General features: G+C 32.7%; 1 protein-coding gene across 1 annotated transcript; it reads left to right on the top strand.

Annotated features, from left to right (window-relative positions):
• The first annotated feature begins 2,648 nt into the window (after positions 1-2,648).
• LOC134707372 (suppressor of tumorigenicity 14 protein homolog) lies at positions 2,649-24,748 on the top strand. Its single transcript, XM_063567078.1, has 17 exons — positions 2,649-2,789; positions 3,935-4,121; positions 4,977-5,164; positions 6,077-6,208; positions 7,500-7,622; positions 8,950-9,089; positions 10,436-10,541; positions 12,399-12,524; positions 13,034-13,435; positions 13,764-13,939; positions 15,321-15,537; positions 16,481-16,591; positions 18,145-18,334; positions 18,834-19,093; positions 20,172-20,311; positions 23,710-23,794; positions 24,605-24,748. The coding sequence occupies exons 1-17, from the start codon at positions 2,735-2,737 to the stop codon at positions 24,685-24,687; spliced, it is 2,721 nt and encodes a 906-aa protein (XP_063423148.1). The 5' UTR covers positions 2,649-2,734; the 3' UTR covers positions 24,688-24,748.
• Positions 24,749-25,568: the final 820 nt, after the last annotated feature.

Here is a 25,568-nt window from a genome sequence, read left to right on the forward strand (position 1 = left end):
GTAATATTATACAGCAGAATATTAAATTTCTATATATTATTATCACGAAATAGCTATAATTTATTATGATTGCCAATGAGACAACTCTCCATTAGAGACCATGTAAAGGACGTAGAAATTCACAACTTTAGGCATAAATGATGGTTTTAACTCGAGGCACGTTTTGTCGTTCCATGTATGCTTGTTTGTTTTAGATTCATTTTATTGTCTTGTTCTGTTAATTAATTAAATTTGTGTTTGTACCAAATCTGGAGCTTATAATTATGTGGTTGTCGTTTGTTGCTGTATTATATTGCCATAGATCAGGCCGCTGGTGGTTTTTTTTCGGGACTTTTATATTGTCTTAACGGCAACCTTACCTGTACCACATTCCTGTTCCACATCTCTTTATTGTATACAAGTTCCTCAGGCAATGACGACAGCTTGATATAAGATATGGTTGGTCTTTCTGTTTAAGCCTTTTTGTTGATTTGTTATTCTTTTGTGCAGGTTAAGGCAAGTATGACGTTTTTGAACCTATATTAAATTCATCGTTTTGAGTTGGTCCTTTGTTTATGATGCTCTTTTGCGTTATGTCAAGGCAACCTAAGCCTAAGGTTAACTTGCAACTTCCTCATGCAAATATTTGATAACTTTGGCTGTTCTGTTGTTACACCCTTTTGTACGTTCTGTTTAGGTAAACTAGGTTATAGTTGCTTGAGGACAGGATCCTGTTATGAGCCCCTCATAGTACATACCCCTTGTTATCATAAATCCTAGATTTTTCAAAATGTATCACTTATATACCAATATAGCATATTTTGACTCTAAATATGCATGTTTATTAACAACGTGAAACTCGACCATAATAAGGGGGAGGGACTATGGGGGCTCATAACAGGACCCTGTCCCCAAGCATATACAATGTATTAACTAGGTTCGTAACATCCCGAGGCAAATATGATTGTTATGACGTTAGGAAATTTTCAAATTGTTACCATTTTGGTTTTGAATGTTGTTGGTGGTATTGTTTAGACAAAACAAATTTGCAACTTTCTAAGTCAAATATTATGATTTTTGGTCTGAATTCAGACGTTCTGTTTAACCTTCATAGCTGTATCAAACTTCAATATTATGGCAATACTTTCCTAACTGTTCAGCGGTCGTATCAATCTGTGCCGTACGGAGCATTTAATTTTGATAGGTTCCTCACCTTCTGACGCTTTGCTTTGGATAACTAAAATTGATGGTTTTACAAGGAAGTATTTTAAAGGTAATTTTTTTTACTTGAAATTTTTAGTTTTAAAATTTTGAATTTATCGATTCGACACAAGAGGCTGTTTCATTATAAAGCACCACACATGAACATCTATATACGAAAAAGAATTAAGGTGTGGTATGATTGTTAAAAATACAATTCTACACACGAGACCAAATTCAAATAGAAATTGTCAATACTAGGTCACCGTACGGTCTTCAACAATGAGAAGATACCCATACCACATGGTTAGCGATATAAAAGGTACCGAAATGACAAATGTAAGTACTTTTTTTTTACTTACAATTCAAACGAAGAAACTAACGTCCTGATTTATGAACAAATGAATGAACGCAAAACCTGGGTCTGATCCTATTGTCAATGTTTTGGACAATAAAATATTTTAAACGTACTGAACTAAACTACCAACACGGGAACAGCAAACGAATTCGCTTGTAGTCGGTCGAGAACCAGTTTAAAACGACTTGTGATCTGAAAACGCCGTTGGATGGGATTAAAATCAACAATAAGGAAAGATAAAATCGTCCCTTTTGTTGTAATCTGTTGTGTAGAGTTTCCGTGTAAAACTGGAATATATTAATATATGGAAGTATTTTACATTTATTTTTGACTTATTTTATGTAAGTTCCATTTGCGTAAGTTTCGGCAGTATATTTAGATCACTTTTCTTTCATTTTTTAACGACAAAACGCCTCGTCTAATACAAAAAAAACAAACTGTGATTGCTAACGGTTGATTCTTGATTAGTCAATGAAAGGATTTCTCGTATATAGCCTCCGGGTGCGGGAATTTCTCGCTACATTGAAGACCTGTTGGTGACCTTCTGCTGTTGTGTTTTTTTTATTTTGGTCGGGTTGTTGTCTCTTTGACACATTCCCCATTTCCATTCTCAATTTTATGATAGCCAAGCATAAGACTATCTATTAGATTTATTAGTTAGATATAGGAAGATGTGGTATGAGTGTCAATGTGACAACATTCCATTCAAGTCACAATCATAAAAGCAAACCATTATAGGTCAAGGTACGGTCTTCAACACGGAGCCTAGACTGATACCGAACAGCATACTATAAGGCCCATATTCCAATATTATGCAATACGCTTTGTAATCAAAAGGAAGATTCATGTACTTTTCTCCTTAAACTAGAGCCGAATCAACTTAGAAACTAGGTCATTCAAATTTTACCAACAACAAAAGAAGTCAGTAAAATCAAACTATTTCAAACATTTCAGAAACTAAGGATGTCGTAAGCATTCCACAATTCTAACAAAAAAGGAAACCGACTTAAAATAATTGGTGTACAAGTGGAATTGGTCTATATTGCTTTGTAATATTACATTGCTATCTTGTCCAGAAATGACGTTTCGTTTCTAGCACGTAGTTCTCCACACGACCTATAAGTGGTGCCTTATCTATTTGTCACGTTATATTATTATATTATATAGATACTCTACTAGTTTAGTTACTGGGCCACAATGAAACAAATTATTGTTTGTATATTTGGAATTTTTATAAGTTTTTCAAATGCAGGTAAAACGACTCAGATATTTCTATATGTATGTGCCTGTCCCAAGTCAAGAACCTGTAACTCAGTGGTTTTCGTTTGTTGATGTGTTACATATTTGTTGTTGGTTCATTTTTTGTACATAAATCTGGCCGTTAGTCTACACGTTTCATTTGTCATTTCGGGGCCTTTTATAACTGACTATGCGGTTTGGGCTTTGCTCATTGTTGAAGGTCGTACGGTCACGTGATCTATTATAGTTGTTAATTTCTGTGTCATTTTGTCTCTTGTTAAGAGTTGTCTCATTGACAATCATACCACATCTTCTTTTTTTATAATTTGGGGTTTTACTTATGTCCTACAAGAAGTTACGAAAGAGATTTATCATTTGGAAGATAATTTGGGTAAAAATGGATGAGACTTATAGAAAATTTTATCAAATCACAATCTATGCTTTGACAATCATTTTATGATATTTATTTGTGCAGAACTTTACACATATGAGGATCGGATTACACAATATATATGAAATAAAAAATATTGCTAAGCTATAATTGACTCGAATGTTTAATGCTTTTGTTTCCCATTATAACACCTAACGTAAACTTACATGCTCTTTGACATCGTTTATGGGATCATGGGATCTTTCACACATAGAAGGATAGTTGGCTAATGAAGTTGGCCAATCCAATCCCATTTCTTTGTTTTCACTCACATATTTTACCTGGACTTGTAATATTCAACTTACATTTAAAGTATTAGCAATGTGCTATTTTATCATATCAGACGAGTAAAAATATCCTTACAATTCGCATTGAGCACTGAAATCTGTATTAAAGGTTACAATACCATTGGCGGATCCAGGGGGGGGGGGGGGGTGCTCAAGGGGTTTGACCCCCCTTTTTGGACGACCAGTGCACATTTGGTTTGGCTTTTTTTGGACGATCACTGCGTTTGATTTGAACCCCCTTTTTTGGACGATCAATGGATTTGGATGGATAGGGACATATAGTAAGACCCAATTTTCGTCCTGGGTTGGGAACCCCTTTTACAAATGGCTAGATCCGTCCCTCATAACCAATGTAACTGAAAGTCGGAACTATGTCCTATATCTTGCTCACCTTTATTATGTCTGTTTTTTTCACAAGAAATAGTTTCTATTCTTGCATAGATTATGGACATTCAGGTTGCGGTGGAGCAGGTGTATTAACCCGTCAGACTGGAACATTTACCACCCAACATTATAATGGACATAGCCAATATAGACCAAACTCTCAATGTACGTGGAAGATACATGCTTCAGCAGGAAAAGTGGTCAGACTCAGTGCCACAGCATTCCACATAGAAGATGACGTGAAGTAATTATCAAATACAAATACATTTACAAATACATTTTTAGGGTTTAATCTAATTTTTAATCTGACATATTTTTGTCTGGAATTATGTTTTTACAAGATGGATGTAATTTTTCTATGAATAAAAAATATATGCTGCGATATGGATATGCATAAAGAACAAAATTATTTTCTATTTAAACCGCATTAGACTCATTTAGTTTATTCCGGGATTGTTGCATATATTTGGGAGTAAGTGGTCATGACAATTGCTCTTCCTCTCTCAGGGCGGGGCACTGGCATTAATCATGTTGCTCTTGTAAATTTAAATATAAATTTCTCCAATGCTTTGGTTTTGCAATTTGTAATCGCATTATAAGAAACATCACCATCTTAAAATATGTTGTTATTACTTTACGTATTAGAGGATATTACTATTTCATTTTGTATTAAATTTCTCTTTATTTTTGCTATTCAAAATTAGATGCACTCGTTTGATGCACCAACCTTTCCTATATTGTAATATGGAATCGAGAGTCGAAAGCTATGAAAGGGAATTTCAAACGTTCAAATGCCCATTAAGTCGAAAAACAAAACAATGTGTTATGCCCTGACTCTTTTCGATTCAAGGCAAGTTCGAAGGAATGTAAAATAGACTACCAAAGATCTAATTTTAACAACGAAGTCTTGAAGAGACAGCACTGATTTCTACAAATACTGACTCATGGTATCATTGAGGTATAATTCGTTTATCTTTATAGTAAAAAAAATACCCCGTCTGTCATAACTGTTGTTCGTTAATTCGGAAAATGACAGATACGGTACCATGACCTGTTTTTTTCTTCTCTTTAATTTAAACGTCCTGTTTCTTTTTCCAAGTTGTGACTACGATTTTGTTGCTGTTTACGACGGGTCTAGTAAAAGTTCCAAATTAATAGGAAAGTTCTGCGGCCGGGATGAAGTAGAGCTGGTGTCATCAGGAAGGTATCTGTTTGTGGAATTCGTATCAGACGACAGTACACAGTTCAACGGGTTCAGAATGAGATACAATTTCCAACAAGCTTCCGGTAGGTCAATATATTCTAATATTGCACTAGTGCAATAAATCTTCAAAATTTATGACGTCTTCAACGACAAAATCTTAGTTTAAAACAATTTTTACTTTCGAATATCATATTGCTATACAATAAAATGGTTACGCGCAAACTCATGCAATATAAAATTCTACTCGGGACAATATTCCCCAATATTCATGCAGTAACTCTAGATTATCATACTCGTATTTGATTGATAAAATTTGAAAAATACAAATCAGAAAAAATATAACACATGTGAAAAGAACGTGTACACAGACACGTTCGAATTCGCGAATGTAAAATATGTTCAGAAGTAGACCTACTCAGAATGTTTAAGATATCATTAAAACTAGTCGAGTCTTATTGAATTTGAGACCAACAATCGGAATCCATAGGAAGATACACCCAGTACGAACAATATCATACTTTAATACTCAGATATAAATGATGACGTGTGACATTCTAACAATGTCTTTACACAAAAAACGAAAACAATCGAAAATTCTTGCATCAGACATCTGATGTTCAGTAGTAGCGTTTATTGATATGTGGTCCATGAGTCAAGTTTATCTCATTTCTTGCTTTTTATATATATAAGACCGTTGTTTTCCCCGTTTCAATGGTTTAACACTACATGTAGTCATTTGTGGAGCCCTTTATAACATGTATAGCTTGCTGTTCGGTATGTGCCTAGGCTCCGTGTTGAAGACCGTACTTTGACCTAATGGTTTACTTTTACAAATTGTGACTTGTTGTCTCATTGGCACTAATACCACATCTTCTTATATCTATTAATCAAAATAATCATGCGTATGTATTACACGAAATTCTGTTTTTTACCCATTTAAATTCAACACAACCAAAATGAACAAAATACACCACAATACGTATATTACATTTAAGCTGGTTGCGGCAAACATCTTTATAAATGCGACACTCAGTTGTGTATAGCCCGAGACTTCCTGTGTGATTCTGAAGATGACTGTGGCGACACCTCGGACGAGCGACCAAAGATGTGCCAATCACAGAAGTCTTGTAAGTAATACTATCTGAGTGTTTCATATCATTTTGTGTTTCGGTCGGTCAATTTGGACACATATTCGTCTAGATCATAAATTACAACCGTTCTTCGGACACATATTTCACGAAGATAAAGATCGGTTCAATAATTCTCACACTGCACAAAGTCAGAAATATGACAGTTGTTTTGTATTCGTTTGATGTGATTGAGCGCCTTTGAGTTTACAATTTAATATCAAGTAAAAGCAACTTTACGTTTTGAAATTTCCTTTTTTTTTGGAGTAATTTTGTTAGCTGTTGCAACTATTAAGTGAAACAGCCAGAAAATTTCTCTTCACAACTCGCACATGGTTCTTAATGTTGTTAGACAATCTATTAAAGTCAATTTGAGATAGATGTATGAATTTTTTTCATTTTATTTTTTACAGTCTAATTGTATCGGAATTATGTATGGAAATGATATGTATCTATGCTAATCAATGTTCTTTTCCCTTTTACTTGTATTCTCTATATTCCCCTTGTGGACACTTCATTGGAAATAAAATATATCTTATCTTATCGTATCTGAATATATATCTTATCTGTCTCTAGACAATAATTGCCAAATATTTCTTGCATAAAAATACAATCAAAACTTACGTACTCCGTGTTTGAAAAGAGATCATTAACATATTTCATAAAGCTGGATGGCGCTAGTATAATGCAATAGCAGTGAACTGTCTTTCCACTCAACAACATGTGCATATTAAGGAAATGTGATATTCTGTCACAAGAGTTTTAATGCTTGGTCTGGACATTGGCCCAGAAAATACAGTATCAGTTATCTATAGAAAGGAAAACATGATTACTCTTGTCATTTTTTTTCGGGCTTGATACTGATGGCATTGCATTGCGAGTAGCCAGATTTGGATTGATTAATACGACCGGATAACACTTGGAAATTTGTTACTCGCTTAACCATGAGTAGAATGTTACACTCTTATTAAACTTATGATACTAGAATTTAGATGATGGCAGTTTAGAGTGACGTCATTGTTACCTAATGTTCGTCTGATACCTCTGATGTGGCTTGTATTTTTTTCAAATTTGCCTAAATTTTTAATATACATTACCATTGTTATATTATTGTTCGTTTCTGTGTGTGTTACATTTTAGTGCTCTGTGTCTGCTGTGTCGTAGTTCTCTCATATTTGATTTGTTTCCCTCAGTTTAGTTTGTAACCCGGATTTTTTTTTTAATCGATTTATGAATTTCGAACAGCGGTATACTACTGTCGCCTTTATTAGATGACAACATGATTTTTCAGCTTCCTGTTTGACTGTTGAATTTTTGTGTGGAGATGGAGGATGCGTTAACAAAACCTGGGTGTGTGATGGAACGGATGACTGTGTAGACGGAACAGACGAACTTCATTGTAAATCTCAACATGGTAAGGATGTCCAAGTTATCACATAATCACAAATGTTTTGCCAATATGATTACATAATCATGCATTTATGACATTTTTTTTTTTTAAATAATATAATCAAATAATCAAAGTTACAGTCTTAGACTATCAAATAATAGAAACATTTGACATGGTAACCAAATAGTCACTATAAAGACTGCCAAGTAATCACATAATAAAAATAAAATCATGAGGAGGCTCTAATAAGTAACATAAAATATGGACAAAAAATAACACCCGTCTTGGTAATTGCATGGGATTGCTAAAATAATAACCATTCATCATGGTCTAAACACCTTTGTTAAAAACTGCATATAATAGCTCGAACCATTATCATTAAGACCAAGATATGTATTTACAACATGGCTTCAATAAGACTAGTAGATCATGGCTGGTGGCATTGCAACAATAAAACACATAGCAGTTCGGTCGATGCCACTGCTGGTGGACGTTTCGTCCCCGAGGGTATTTTACCAGCCCAGTAGTCAGCACTTCGTTGTTGACATGAATATCAACTACCGTATATGGTCATTTTTTTATATGAATTATTCAAAATACTAACGATTTTATTATCCCTTGCAAATATAAAACTTAGCCGTATTTGGCACAACTTTAGAAAATTGTTGGTTTTCCATGCTCTAGAACTTTGTACTTGTTTTTGCCTTTATAACTATTTTGATCTGAGAACCACTGATGAGTCTACAGTGACAATGACATACACATTTTCGAGGATTAAGGAAAACTTGCATATTCGTGGACATTGGCATAGTCTGCATAAATTCCTTTAGAAAATTTGTAATTCGTTGAACAATTAAATTTGTAATTCCCCTGTAACCACGAAATCCACGAAAATTAGTATCCAACGAATAAAAATGAATCTACAGTATTGAGTTTCAGATTGCTTACATGTCAAGTACCGGTATCTTATTAATGTGTTTCAGTTTAACCGTTTGCTGTTTGATCGCTTACAATTGTTCATTTGTGTAATCATTTCATATAGTTGCCGTTAAATTAGTTGTTTAATTGTTAAAATTTCGCAATTTTAGAATTGTTTGTAATTGAAATCACAATAATACTGAACTCCGGGCAAAATTCAAAACGGAAAGTCTCTAATCAAATGGCCAAATCAAAATCTCAAACACACCAAACGAATGGTTAAAAACTATCATATTCAAACCACCAAAGCGTAACATTTATGACAGGTGGATCAATCCCGCAGTAGTTCCAAAAGCGGATTGTGAATAAGAATCAAAGCCAAAAAAAATAATGGCTGATTAAATTAATCTTATTCATATGAACCAATTAACAGGAACATCTGGTTGTGGAAATCCAGGATGGCAGAACGGAACATCTGGGACATTCACAAGCGCAAATTATACAGGCAGCAATTTAACTGAATATAATAACGACACAGATTGTCACTGGGATATAAATGTTCCACAAGACAAGGTAAAAATAAGCTGTTCTTAAGATATCATTTCCTTAATTCAGTAGTTGCAAAAAATAAAACGGTGATATGAGTTAAATTACATTCCTTCAAGAAAATAATAGTTTGTTCTCCTGAATGATAAATAATAGAGACTTGTCTTCTGGACACGTTTCAATTGTACCATTATAAAATTGAGAATGGAAATGGGTAATGTATCAAAGAGACAACAACCCGACCATAGAAATAACAACAGCAGAAGGTCACCAATAGGTCTTCAATGTAACGAGAAATCAACGCTCGCATAACAATACGTACTTAAACTGCCTACCATTAATTTAATATTCATTGACTTTACATATGATTGTACCAGAAAATCATGAACTTGAAAGGAACTTTACACATGAGTGTACCAGAAAATCTTGAACTTGCAGGGAACTTAACACATGATTGTACCAGGAAATCTTGAACTTGCAGGGAACACTTACTTATTTCCTTTATATAATTCGAGAGTACATTCTGGATTTTTTAAATGACTTCAATCATAACATTACAGTATATTGAATGTTGAAAATCACACAGGTTACCAAGTTATATCTCATGAACTGTTTTGATTAGTCGCTATATCCTGCTTCAATGGTTGTAATATGAATTGGAATTTCAAACATGGTCGCCTCTAGTAAATGGAGAATTCATTGTCGAAATGCAAATCTACACAGCTCGAACAAATCCTAGTTTATACAAACTTTAATATTTGAGTTCACAAAACAATGGCCTCGAAAAGTAAAGCATAGGTCACCTTTTATTTTATAATAGCTTGATAACAATCTCATTAAAATCAGTTGTTAGTTTTCACTACGACATATTCCATTCTAAAGTAAGAGGGAACCTAGCGAACCACGACATCGGATTTTAATCAGATAGATTTGATAAAAAATAGTTTTTGATAATCTACGTAATGTATTAGATTAATGTCCAGTAGAAGGAAAAGATTTTTTTTAAATACCGAACTCAAAGGAAAATTTAAAAGTCAAAATAGAAAGTTACTTTGTATCAAATGGCTAAATCAAAAGCTCAAACATATCAAACGAATAAAAAACAACTGTCATATTCCTGACTTTCTACATGCTTTTTAGCATGTTGAAAATTGTAGATTAAATCTAGTTGTACATCTAGCTAAACCTCTCACTCCTATGACAGTCGTATACAATTCTATAATATTGACAACAGTGTATGGATAGAAAACTCTTATCTTATCTGGCGTACTAAATTATAATCCTGGTACGTTTAATATCTATTATCCAAAAATGCTCCTTCAATATACAAAAATCATTACTTCGATAAAACATTAAAATGATAATTTTTACAGTATATATTAATTACCTTTTCTGGAGACTTCGACATAGAGGATGGTTTTGGTGCATGTGAATATGACAGGCTTACAATATATAACGGAAAGACTCACGAATTTATAGGTTGGTACTGGTATCATAATTTTATAAAACTGTATTCTTTATTGGAAATACAACATGACAATTTCTTGTCAATAACAAATGTATTAATATTTACTTTAAAGTCATTATAAACGGATGACCGGTGAAAAATAATGTTTGTCCAGTTCTTGAACCAATGCATACAAACATCATAAACTTAGTCTTCTGTGCACGATTTTATCATTTTTTTTCGCATAATCGTCAATTTATTTTCAATCGTTCAGTGTTGTTGTGAAAATATGGCAGGTAATTAAAGTTCGTGTTTTGAAGCCGAAGTTTAACGATTGTCACCTGTTTGTCAACAAACAACAAAAAGCATGGATTTTGAGCACGTGTTAAACGTGTACAATCATATAATAGTTTATTTTAAGGACATCCATGCGATCGCCGGATTTTTACGAGATGGGTCACACTGAGGTCACTTTGCATACGGAGAAGGATGTAATTAAAATAAGTAAACTTCTTCTAAATATGAACAAATTAAAGCATTTTCTTCAGAGAAAAGTATGTATACACAAGTTTTATAATGAAAGTTATCCATTGAGTTATAAAAAAACATATGCATTATTTTTTTTTAATTTGAGGTTTCTTATTACTTTAAATATCGACTGTCTATTCAATTTATTGTCTTTAATTAATGTATTTTATTTAATTCAATCTCCGACTGTTTTATTTTAATGTGTAGTTTTATTGTATTTTGATTTATTTTGATGGCTCTAGCTTTATTCACTGACTTTTTGAATCGCAACCCTTTCAACCCTTTTAAGAATTGTGTGATGATAAATATTTTCTAGTGTTTTCTTTGTCCATGATATATCAATTATCCGTATAAAATAAAATTGTATGGTGATGTAAAAAATTTCTCATGTGAAATATACTAGTATAGTTTTATGGAAATGTCGTAATGTTCAGTAAAAATTTATATGAAGTATACAAAGGACGCTTCCAAAAGCAGTCAAAGAAAGTTAACATTTCAGGCCAAACGAAACAACGACGATACAATCCACAAAACTCGTACACACAGAATTGTCCAAACCAAGAGTGCGTTCTAAATTTAAGACATAATTTCAAACTTACCGATAGAAAATCTATCTCCGACTGTTTTATTTTGTTGTGTAGTTTTATTGTATTTTAATTTATTTTGATGGCTCTAGCTTTATTCACTGTCTTTTTGAATCGCAACCCTTTCAACCCTTTTAAGAATTGTGTGATGATAAATATTTTCTTGTGTTTTCTTTGTCCATGATATATCAATTATCCGTATAAAAAAAATTGTATGGTGATGTAAAAAATTTCTCATGTGAAATATACTAGTATTGTTTTATGGAAATATCGTAATGTTCAGTAATAATTTGTATGAAGTATACAAAGGACGCTTCCAAAAGCAGTCAAAGAAAGTTAACATTTCAGGGCAAACGAAACAACGACGATACAATCCACAAAACTCGTACACACAGAATTGTTCAAACCAAGAGTGCGTTCTTAAATTTAAGACATAATTTCAAACTTACCGATAGAAAATCTTGGTAAGATAACTTCCTTGCTAACGGAGAATATTTTAATCAAGGGAAATCTTAATACTAGTATTTAAACGTTGTGGGACCTTGTAACTTGGAAATATGTACCCAATTATCAGTTGCTACTGGAAGTTTGATGAACGAGTTATGAATGTTTACAACGGGAAAAAAAAGTTATTTCTGTTGTCGCAAATGAAAATTGCTGTACAAATTCTCAAAATAACAACATCATGCTGGCTAGCTCTTGGTATCAATTCCAACTCTTTGTTCCTAATCTCATCGTTTCATAATCCGGTGTTATACCATTTTAAAATATTTCCAGGCGAATATTGTGGAAACAAACGACCAGAACCGATATTTGTAAATAGCAACCATGCAATAGTTAAATTTTCAACAGATGAAGCAGAAAGTTATGAAGGTTTCCGACTGAATTGGGAAGCCATTGATCGTGAGTAAACTGGTCATTTAGAAATATTGCCAATTCACCTAAATGCTTTACTATTCTCATATATTTATTTTGATTTTAGAATGGAATTATAAAAACCTTATTAATTATTTGATTAATTTGTTTAATACTTTTAAAAGATTGATTACATGTATCTTGTTGTTTCTCGAATACAGAAGCAATTTCACGACAAAAATTTATGCAGAATATTTGCAGGTAGGAAATTACCATTTAACTTCAAAAAGGGAGGTTATCGGTTTTTTTTCTTTTCCAAAAAACAAAAATTCTGATCCCCAATTTGATGAGGAAAAATATTCTGGTAAAGCAGATGACAATTTTTTTTTTATTCTGCATCCAGATTTTCCCCGAAACTAATAGTGTAAGATATTGAAAATATAATACGATTGATAGCGTTGAAAACCCAAATAAAAAATTGCGTATACCCTTTTTATAATGAAAAACGTTTTTTGTTATTAATGGATATGCATGTATATTTCTATTCAACTAATCAGCTGGAAGCGCACCAGCAAGGATGAACCATTCTTCAGGTCTCTCAAAGTGTGACAGATGGATCAATTATTCTGGGAAAGGAATAATAGCATCTCCTGCAGACAAAGATGGTCAATATCCAGATAGCACTAGATGTGTATGGCGAATATTTGGTCCAGTAGGAACGGTTTTTAAGATTCATTTCAACACGTTTAGTACCGAATTGAGCCACGAGTGTAAATATGATGGCGTTCAGATATACGACGGTCCTAGTGCAGGTGATAATGAAGTGGCAACTGTTTGCGGAACTAAACATCCTCATGACGAATACAGTAAATCAAATGAGGTTATGATAGTATTCTATTCGGATAGAGTATTGCATAATAAAGGCGTGCTGGCTACATATGAAACAGTGAATGCAAGACGTAAGTATATGATTAGCGATACTTAAAGAGTATAATAAAATATCGAACTCCAAGGTAAATTCAAACTGTTTCAAAAAGAGAAAAATAACTGCAATATTCCAATTTCATTCAACCAGATGCGCATTTCAACAATTATGATCTCTTATATGATGTTTTAAAATTTAAAAAATAAAAAGACAAATACAAAAGTTGAAAACTGATAAAACCAAAGAGAACCTAAAGTATAGATGCATCCGAACACGGAGTAAGAGCTTTGCATGCTTGAGAGAGGTTTAGGATCAAATAAGTTTATGTTGGTCACTCGACTCTACAATTCTTATTTCCACAGCTAAAACTGAAGCCGATTTACCAGCCTGCACTGATGTGACACCGACGCTATTAACTAAGACTACAGGAGTAATACTGTCTGATCATTACGATGGAGCAACGGAATATCCTTCAGACCTAAACTGTAGATGGCACATACATGCACCTAGAGGGAAAGTCATTACACTGTATTTTGATGTAATTTCTATTTTAATCGTACTCTCTAAAGTGATATGAAACTTTAGATTTTTAAAATATGTTGACGATTTATGATGAGTTTATTGAACATGTTTTATGCAATGTATACTTGAATGGCTGAGTTTTACGATAAATGAAGCGAACGCGAACATTAAAAATCTTTATTTCAAAAACGTCATAAATGTACCGATATTGAATTAAAGACTTCCCAGTCACTAATTCGCCGATATTATATTTCCGTATGCAGTGACCTTAACTACGAGACCTCTTTATAATTTCTGCTAACGCACAGCGAAAGTGCAAGGGGAAAACGCGAAGAAAGAATGTAAAAACATGTGCGCTTGAAGGTAACTAGAAACAACACAATCTTAAAGATCAACAACTTGTTTAGCAACTAGTTTAAGAAACAAATAGGAACACATGGAAAATATAAAAAAATAAAAAATTGTAATGACTCTTTCAATTCACTTATATGTCACGCTTTTCACATACTGTTGTATTGCTTATCAATGTAAGGATCCGGTAAACCGTCAATTCGAAAATTGATTAGCTTGCGATCAACAACCCGAATGAAATATAATTTGGTGGTATAAAAAAAATTCATTCAAGACATAGTTTAATACATATACATGCATTGGCTGAATGATTTCGATAATATTAAGATTTCAAGATACTCCTTTCATATAACTTTACATGGTAAAGAATATAGGATATTACAAATCATTATCATCTTATCTTATATAAAAATGATAATTGGTATGATTTCTAATCAGACAACTATCCACCAGAAAATAAAATGAATTGATGAAAAGCAATAGACGACTGTATGGCCCTTAAAATTGTGAATAACGCCTACCGTATATCAGGCTTTAAAGGCTCCGACATGAAAAATGTGAAGCAATTCAAATGAGAAATTAACTGCCGAATTTTTGACAGAATAATTTGCCAAAAACAAATGTAATAGGCATGAATCATTGACATTCACTGTGCTACAGGCTCCTGACTTGTTGCAGAATTTAACATATTAATAAGTCCTTTGCCATCCTCTAACCTGGGAGTCGACAGTGGTGTAACAGCACACTATAAGAATAAACCGTATAAATCAGCCAAGTCCTTCTGGTGACTTTTTTTTTACAAAAAGGAACTTGTGGTTATTTTTCGTATTGAGCATTTATTAAATTATAGAGGATGCTTTTGGTTTAATAAAGAAACGAATGAATCTCTTAAACATACGGAAGAATGACGAAATAAACTTATCAATTTTTTTCAAAGTTTGCTGTCATTTATGCTAGTCTTCTCATTGTGATACCTTGGAATATTCTATTCAAAACGTCATCCATATTTGTCCTTCACCTTCAGATGATATTTACCTACATTGCAGAAGTTTGATTTGGAAGATAACACTAATTGCTTAGTTGATTACTTTTCTGCTTACGATGGGAAAAATGTTCACGGAAATTTACTGACAAAAGTATGTGGAATGATATACCCCGAGTCCGTCACAAGTAAAGATCGAGATATGTTCATCAGATTTGTCTCTGACGGAGTGGTCGGTGGATTTGGATTCAAACTTCATTATATTATTCACGACCATGTTAGTAAGTATACTCTCTTTAATAATAAAGACAAAAATAGTATACCGCAGGTCAATATTTATAAACCAAACCCGAATAACAAACTAAATCCGAAGGAAACACATCAACTTTAAGAGGAAAACAACGAAACAATAGGAACACTGACTTACATCAAAAGCAAATGCCAACATACATAGAATCGGACTATAGATAACACTTGACACGAAACCTCTTTCTAAATGATTAAAATCTATTTTATCAGCAATTAATGACGGGCTTCAAAGTTATTGTGAAACTGCCTATTCTTGAGGTGGCGTGAATCAGATGTGGATACTTAAAATTCCAAAGATCTTTTAGAGTACATACATTCTAACTCTCTTTCATCTTGTAACAGTATTAAAACATTTGACTTTTCTACTCTTTACACAAGTATGCCACATTCCAAACTAAAAGACAAATTGAAAGAGTTGGTATTGCTTTGCTTCATAAAAAAGAATGACCAATGTAGATACAAGTATCTTGTCTTGTACTTTGTAAAGGATCACTCTGATTTAAACAAAATAATATAATTCTACATCAGAAGTAGTATCTGGGATGATTAATTCTGGTACCTTTGATAACGAGCTACAATGAATATAGTTCTACGCCATGTTATCCCGAGATTTATCATAACACCCACATGCAACTTGGAATCGGTTAACATGAATTAGATACCTCTTCAAATGTTGGTGACAAGGCATATGGTCATAGTGGTGAAAGTAATATAGTTGTCAACAGTATCAAATAACGATTATATATCAGGATAAATTATTTGTTAACTTAAAAATCTATGTTTAACTATGTTATACAGTTATACAACATTTTCCTCTCTAGAGAGGAAAAAAATAACGAATAGCTTTCCCTTCGAGTATCAATTCAATAACACTATGGTGATTTGATTAACATTGAACCTGTTGCTTTGTCGTAGGAGAATGCACGCCGTCACAATTCCGTTGTGGAAACATTAAGTGTATCGAGTACACCTTAGTATGTAATGGGAAAGACGATTGTGGAGATAGGACGGATGAACAAGTTTGTCGTAAGTATTCATAATTACATATACTATACACAACATTTTACTATCACTATGTAACAGCGCATATCAAGTAGGATGCTAGTATTGATAAAAAAAATTGCGATTGCTATTGTGCACATTAGGTATTTGTCTTCCGTTGCAATCGTGTAAACACATATGGTGCAAATAGCCAGTACTTGGTTGTCATTTCGAAATATTCTTTTATAATCACCTTTCTTATAATGGTGGAAATGTCATAGCACATTGCACTTTTGGTTATGTTGAATGTTTCAAATGTAGATGAGAAATATAAGTGATATAACCGGAGAGAGTTGAGCATATAACCTTAATACAACGAATCTCAAACATCCATAATTAGTTGTGTCTTTGAAAAATGACGATAAATCATTTTAAAAGAGTGACGAACAACATCACAGATACCAGGATTAAAATTTTATATTTAAGTCGGCCGCGCGTTTCGTCTTCAAAAGACTCATCAGTGACGCTCGAATCAAAAAATGTTTAATAGGCCAAACAGAGTACGAAGTTGAAGAGCACTGAGGATAAAAAATTCCTAAGAGTTTTGAACAAATACAGCTAAGGTATTACTGAGGTAGAAAAGCCTTAGTTTTAAAAAAAAATCAAGTTTTGTAAACAGTTTATCTATAGTTATAAACATATCAATACTAACTTAAGTCAACACAGAAGTGCTGACTACTGGGTTGGTGATACCCGCGGGGAAATAAATCTCGGAAAGATATCAGAGGGACAATCAATTTCATAGGTCAAAAATAAACTGACAAAGCCATGCCTAAATGAAAAAAGACACAAAGACAGATAACAGTACACACGAAACAACATAGAAAACTTTAGACTCAGCAAAACGAACCCTAACAAAAACTGGGGTGATCTCCTTTATAATTACCAATGAGTGCAACTAATTAGCGAAACAAATAGATATTGATGTTTAAGTGAAATATTAATTTGAAAATCTGCGTTTGAATAGAATGGGACTTTACTTTTACTGCTGAAATGAATAACTGGAGGTTTTGGATATGCATCATTTAGACAGTGTTCAAACCACACAAATAAAGAAAGTATATATACACGTACAGCGATAAACACAGTCATGTTCTTTTTTATTTTGCACCAACGGAAAAAGGGAAATTTTAGAAAAACATTGCTCAAATAGTAAAGCTTAATCTTAAATAAAAAGTATTCCAAATAAAGTAACTACAGACCGAACAAAAAATAACATGGATTATTAATATCTTATCCTAAAGCAGCTTATACATTGGAGGGAGTATATTGTGTCTTCATGACGATAGTATTTTCCGAGCCTATGGTTTACAACCAAGACGTATTATAACAATACTATAATATCAAATGATTAGAAATTTTACCATAATAGTTACCACAAACTTTTCTATGTGTTTAGAATGTTTGTTCAACACTAATTCAAAACTAGCAACTATATGTCGCATTACGGCCTCCGACAATGAGCAAAGCCAATACCGCATAGTCAAAGTTCAGAAATGATATATGTTTAAATTTGAAACAAAGCTATTTCCTTGTAGCAAATAGTAACACTTGTGGCACACCAACATTCAAGCCTGCAGAAACGAATTCAAGAGTAGTTGGTGGTCGAGAAGCAATACCTAATAGCTGGCCTTGGCAAGTATCACTTCGTTACAATGGAGGTCACACGTGTGGTGGTTCAGTTATTCATCCACAGTGGATCTTAACTGCTTCTCACTGCTTTGAAACGTGAGTAACTTTTTTAATGAAATAACAGCAGCTGGTAGTGATTCGAAATGCACATGATTTGAGTGCTGTTTTTTTTTATAAAATGTCCTATCATAATTTTTAGAAAATCAAATTGCCATTTGGTTGATGAATTCAACAAACCCTTCATGTTTTGTGTCCACATTTTTGTCACGATCCACGAATGTGACTTGCATGAAGATACGTTATTTTGTTATTAAAATTTGCTGTTACAAAATTGTTTTATCTCTGAAAAGAAGATATATTCTGCATGTTCTGCACATTTGAAACCTTTATCAAAGTATTGCAATCGAGTTATAAAAATCCCGTATTGTATTTTTTTCTATGTAAATTAGACTTTTTATTTATTTTTTCAAAATAAATATAACTTTGATAGTAGTCTTCAACAATAAATCTAGTTTATCACTATTATGTCTTTGATAAGTGTAATTTGTTTATTAAACTTATAATTAAACATGCTATTTCACTTGCTACATTTCAGAGACAGGTTCGAAGATTTATGGACAGTATATGCAGGAAAACATCATGAAAACAAAACGGATCCTCATGAACAAGTTCGGAATATATCTAAAATATTGATACATGACCAATATGACATGGATGAAATTGATACTGATGTCACTCTTCTTAAACTTGATGCGCCTCTACAATTCAATGACTATATAAAACCAGTTTGTTTACCACAACACGACGCTCCCGATGGTCAAATGTGTATAGTAACAGGATGGGGTGAAGTTCAAGGTACTATATAAAAAAAGATTTGGTATGATTGACAATGAAACAACTATCTACAAGAGAATAAATGTGTACTTAATCCAAATTAAAAAAAAAATATTTCAGAAATTTAAATTTACAAAAGAGTTTTTTTTTAGATACAACCTTCAACTAACAATCCCTCAAAAATAAGTTAAGAATAGATAATATGGTCTATCTATATTTTGTGCCCTCTCTGGACAAAATAAGAAAAAAAAAATAATCCGATATCAGTGAATGTCTTTAATCACAGTCTGTTATGTTTCCTTTAAAAACTCAGTTTATTCATTACTCACCATGCGAATCTATACTCAGTCAAAATTTCACAATAAGGAATTGGACACAACTCAAACAGTTGAGATATGTATACGCCAGCTTACTGCTCAACAAAGGAAAATTGACTATGGGAAAGCTAGAATCACCACGTTTGTAATAGATCCTAATATGTCGTCCATCCATGGCAATATAAAGAAAAAAATACAAATAAGAAGCTGACTTTCTAGTCATACTTTATGTCAAGTGTAATGGGATATATGAAATGCAAGCACTATCTACAAATGTAACGGTGTTGAAGGATGTCATCAATCCCTCTGAAAGCAAAATTATAGAGCTTGGCAATATGCTTTCCTTGTAGTCTTTTAAAAGATTTTGTATTAATTCTGCTGCATATGAGTACAAAATCAGGTCGGTTGTTAGGGTGCACAATTCGATCCCATTGGAATAAAACAAAGTAAATCCGTCGAACTCAACACATATCTTGTTGATAAAAAAAGGCCAGTATTTTAACAGTGTAATAATATCAAGAAATTCATATCTACGGTTCCTATTTTATCCTTAAAGAAAAAGCACCGTCTTAGGAAAATATGAGCATAGGCGTGTAGAGTTAGAATGTAAAATAGATGAAACTAAGTTCTTTTCAAAACAACTTAGTAAGTTTACTTTAGATTGGACCGCTGAGTAAACAAATGCATTCCGAAAAAACTAAAGAGTTGAAAAAGAATTAAGATCAGTGTATTTTAAATTTTGCAATATTTCTTATTACTCTTATCTCTTGTTGTATTCGCAGAAACATGTTGTGAAGGTTTACTAAAACAGGCAACTTTACCAGTATATAACCACCAAAAATGTAACGAATCTAATGACGGGGAAGTTACAGATAATATGATATGTGCTGGATTTGAGCAAGGTGGTCATGATTCATGTCAAGTAAGCATATTAATGGAAAGATAATGTATGAAATAATAAAAAAAAATAGTAGTGCGGCGATGCTGCATCGGGATAGTTTTGAAATTATGGTACATTGTGTGGATGTGTCTTTGGTGAGGAACTAATATATGTGTCTCTTGGCTTTTCAAATCGAATAACATTTAATTATAAGTTAATAATGTATGTTCTAACTTGTATTATGTGATTATGTATGTATCTACAGAAATATGTTCCATGAAAACAAAAACAAAATCGGTAAAAACTGTGTCTGTATTTAAAAAAATATATATATAAAGATTAAATGTATCCTTTTTAAGGAAATGACGTCCTTGTATTTCCGTAAATGTTGTTTAATGGAGGCGAACTATGAAATAGATATTATATATCACTCAATATCGACGGTAAAATTTTGTAAAGAGCAACATGTTCACACTAATGTATATTGATCTGTGTTTTTGATTCAGACATAAATGAAAGTTTTCAATTCTGTAACATGTAAAAGTAATCCAGTAATTCAACATTTTAAGAAATATGATATACCGTATTTCAAATGTATGCCACATCTAGAAAAAAAAAATGTGTGCATGATAATCGAAACCAAAATAAAAAAAAGGCAATTGATATAAGTCAAATATCAAATACCATTTGTAAATAAAAATAGCGAAGACAACAACAGTCATCACAAAACCGCTGTTCGAAATTCATAAATCAAGTGAGAGAAAGTAAATACGGGTTACAAACTAAAACCGAGTGAAACGAAATCCCATGTACTTGGAATCTTGTTGTTCTGAACTAGCAAAAATCCGAGTTGTGATCAGTCATCAATGAAAAATGAATCTGGGGCCGGTAACAAGAAGCATTCGTATGCCTTACGAACTTCTAAAGGGCGTCCTAAGATTTAAGAATGTAACAAGACCCTACCTCAGACCTATCTTAGAATGATTGAAAGCCCTTAATGTTTTGAAAAAGTGCATGATTTAAGAACGATTCTTACGTCTACCTAAAAGCATTCTTTCTAATTCCGGTAACACAAAATCATTCTTAAATTTTGGTCAGTTATTAAGTGTCCTTAAAACAAACTTAGCAACTTAGGGGTGTACCAAGAACAATTCGCAATAGCTTCACTTGACATTTTTTGTAAGAGTGGTCCCGACTACTCTTAGCTGTACATTCACTTGTAAATATTAGAACAAGTTGCTTAAAAAAGTTAATACGTCAACCTTAGAACTATTTTATTATAATTATTAATTCATCTGAATAGGAATTTATTTAGCAGTGTTTTCTTGGCCATGTATGTGGAGGATGGTAGTTTCTCTTTTTTGTAAATCATTACAATTTTGGCTAGTTGAGAGAAGTGTTAAATATAAAGCAAGGAGAATTTTGTGAACTTTTTTCAATTTTAAACCAAGAGCTCCAAATGGTGAAGTTTAAATCATCACTTTTAATTTTACGGAAGTCATAATGAGTTGGTTGACCAATTATTTACCGGTTTTGTATTATAATGAGCAACACGATGGGCGCCACACGTGGAACAGGATTTCCCCACCTTTCCGAATCATCTAAAATCATCTTCAGTTTTTAGGGGGTTGGATGTTGTTGTTGTATACCTGTTTTTTTTTAACATTTTTGCCTATTGTGTCTTTTTTGTTCACGCATCGTTATCAATATCATGGAATTTGACTGTCATAGAAGTGAGAGGTTCAGCTCTTAAACCAGGTTCAATTTATCATTTTTTTACACATTGAAAATGCATGTAACAAGTCAGGAGTATGATAAGTGTCGTCCATTCGTTTGATGTGTTTAATCATTTGATTTTGACATTTGGTTTTAGGACTTAATTTCCGTCTTGAATTTTCCTCGAAGTTAAGTATTTTTGTGAATTTTTTTTGTAAGAAAGCTTTTAAAATGTGAAAAAAAAAATTTGCTTAAAGTGAAAAAAAATATAAGAAGATGTGGTATAAGTGCCAATAAGACATATCTCCATCTAAATTACAAATTATAAAAGTAAACCATTATAGTAGTGATTTGACCTAAATGAACAGTAGTATTGAAAAATAAGCCTACGTCATTTGAGACTCGCCGTTAATACTCGATTACAATCCTGCCATTGGCCTGGTGAACAATAGGACCCTCAAAAGGATTGTCCTGAGACAAGCATATTTTTATTAAAATAATATGTTCTATAAGCTGTTAAAATAACTTAATGTTTGAAGCGGTGCAAATTTTTAATTCAATTTTACTTTTATCAAAAAAGGGCCGGACGAATAATGGTGGTCTGCGGCCAGAATTATTTTCCTTAGGTTAAATGGGTAGTTGATTGTTATGCGCATTTAATCATTCATTAAAACGTTTCAATGATTCATTTAAAGAGATTCTAATTTCTTTGCGAGGAACCAAAAACGGAGACAACAGAAAATTATTAAGAACTCGAAACTTGAAAACTATTACGATGCAACTTAAGGGAGACATAAGAGCGATCTACGAACAACCTGAGGAAGCTTTGATTTACACTCTTTGAGTGATCTTAGAATTATCTTATCTTCCTCTTAAGTCAATGCTTACGACCTCTTGTAATAAAATTTCTTGTAACCGGCCCCTGGTGAGTATAGATACGAATAATTGGTCAGATATGTGATATCTTATGAAACGGATAGTCCGAAACGGTCAATGAATCATGATGTTTGTAGCCATTTTTAGCCATGGCGTTGTCGGTTTATTTTCGATTTATGAGTTTGACTGTTCCTCTGGTATGGCTCGCCCCTCATTTGTAAAGCCACCGAAGAGATGACCAAAGTATATGTAGTTGAACACTTTTGGTTCGTTATAGTTCCCTTGAAAGCAAAATTTTCCATCGAAGTTTGATACAGTTTCACCTGTAAGTTGTGTTCTCCAATGACATTTACTTCCAATTACAAAGTGTAAGTTAGGGTATAAAGAAAGCATAATGAGATATTGAGTTTGTTTTCAGCATAAATACTAGAAGGATATATTTGGTCATACTTATCAAGTATCAAAAGGTTTGTATTATTATTTTGGATGTATTTTGTCGGTCTTAGTAGTATATCAAAATGCAATTACCTCACAACATTCATATATCTTCGTTTACAAGGATGTATCTTGTAAGATATTACGTATGTGCTACACATATTTGTCATTACAATAGTTTATGTTAAAGCAAATGATGAATTCCTGATTCAGAAAATACGACACCATCAATAAATTGTGTATCTAATCCGAATGACATATGCTAACATATGTATTTTAGAAATTGATATGTATGAATATTGTCAAATGTTCATCGTTCATCAACAAAAAATAACAATAAATCATAATGACTTTCGAATGTTATTTTAACATGACATGGTTTTTTAATATTCTGATATACAATTTTTTTCCAGGGTGATAGTGGAGGCCCGTTTGTTTGTAAGACATCAAATCAGTGGTACCAGCAAGGAGTTGTTTCGTGGGGTAATGGTTGTGCAAGTATGTACATAAAGAAATGTTAAGACAAGTCTATAAAAAGTAAAATCACAAAAAATACTGAACTCCGAGGAAAATTCAAAACGGAATGTCCCTAATCAAATGTCAACATCAAAAGCTCAAACACATAAAACGAATGCATAACAGCTATAAAAGTTTGAGACGTGTCACTGTGTATTACATGAACAAAAATCCGTTCACTTTTATCGAACTGAAACTATAAAAAAAAACAAAAAAACACAAAGCTGCATTTTTGTTGTAAGGCATTTTATTAACGTGGTACCGACTTACATGGAATAGTCATTCAGAAACTTATTAAATAAGATTGCTTCAAACCGTTTTCATAGTTTGTAATGCTATATATATATTTACAAATGTATAAAGTAATTAAATCAAACAGAACGTAGACAACAGAACGACTGAAATCTTAAACGTTCATCTTTGACTGATGAAATATTCGAACTTCTTAAATTGACTTTAGTTTTCCGTTGACAGTATTATATACTAGTATGTAAAAAGTAAACACAAAAATACCGAACTCCGAGGAAAATTCAAAAAGGAAAGTCCCAAATCGAAAAGCAAAATCAAAAGCTCAAACACATCAAACGAATGGATAACAATATTCCTGATTTGACATAATCATTTTCTTATGTAGTATAATAAATTATGTCGGTTGCTTACGAACAGACAACTATTTGAGTATTGAATGTATGTGCGTTGTCTTAATACTTTCGTGTAGCGTTTGTATATTATACGGTTATCATTAATGAAAGTGGTACGTTTGTTAATCAAACAATTTGCTTCTTTTTACAGAGGCACATAAACCTGGAACTTATTCAAATGTTATGAACTTTGTCAAGTGGATTCAACAGAAAATTGCAGCGCATACACCATAGTATCTCTTCATTGTAAATACAAATAATAAAGTGTCTACAAGCTGACACATTAAAATAGGAAGAGCTTGAATATTCTCAGTTGGTTGTGAAGAATTGAGACAAACATTTACTTAATACAAAATGATAATATGGTACATAACTACATCACATATAAGTTAAAATTACTGCCAATTGAATTGACTAATTTTTTAAATCTAATTTTTCAAGTGAAATCTTTAACCCTTGTGAGTCAACAATTAACATGTTCCGAATTTGTTAATGTCATTGTATTTTTTTTTCTTTATTTCTGTCTTGTGGTCGTGTTCTTTGTTTATCTTTGTTTTGACATAAATTGTCATATTGTCCATGTGGATTATTTGTCCCTGAAATACAAATTTTCTTTGTAAATCAGAAAGGAAACATTTTGATTTGCCTTGAAAATGTAAAATAAATGAGGTTGATTTATTACTCGTTACGGGTTCAAATGTGTTTTTGATAACTGTATTTACGTATAGTGCACAAAACTAATGTAGTTGCATCGACAGCTAGGAAATAATTTTCACATAAAGCGGAAATGGAGAGTTGTGGTGTGCAAAACTTTTGCCCCGTTTTGACGTTGTTTTTTTTATCAATTTGAAATGATTGATTTGTTGATTATTTTATATTCAGCGCCCTTTTTCGCACTATTATGAAATATCGTGGTTGTCAGTTGTTATTGATGGAGTCCCCGACGAGAACCACCGACTTTCGGAAGGAAAACTGACAAACATATTCAATATATAATTATATATTTTAGTCGAGTGCGCCTGCCATGTGCGGGATTCGAACTCTCAACCTCAGTTTTTAACAGGCTAGAGATAAAGTAGTTCGACTATTTAAAGCACTCGTACATTGAGGTCCCA

The sequence above is a fragment of the Mytilus trossulus genome, chromosome 2, assembly GCF_036588685.1.
Source record: "Mytilus trossulus isolate FHL-02 chromosome 2, PNRI_Mtr1.1.1.hap1, whole genome shotgun sequence".
Lineage (NCBI taxonomy): Eukaryota > Metazoa > Mollusca > Bivalvia > Mytilida > Mytilidae > Mytilus > Mytilus trossulus.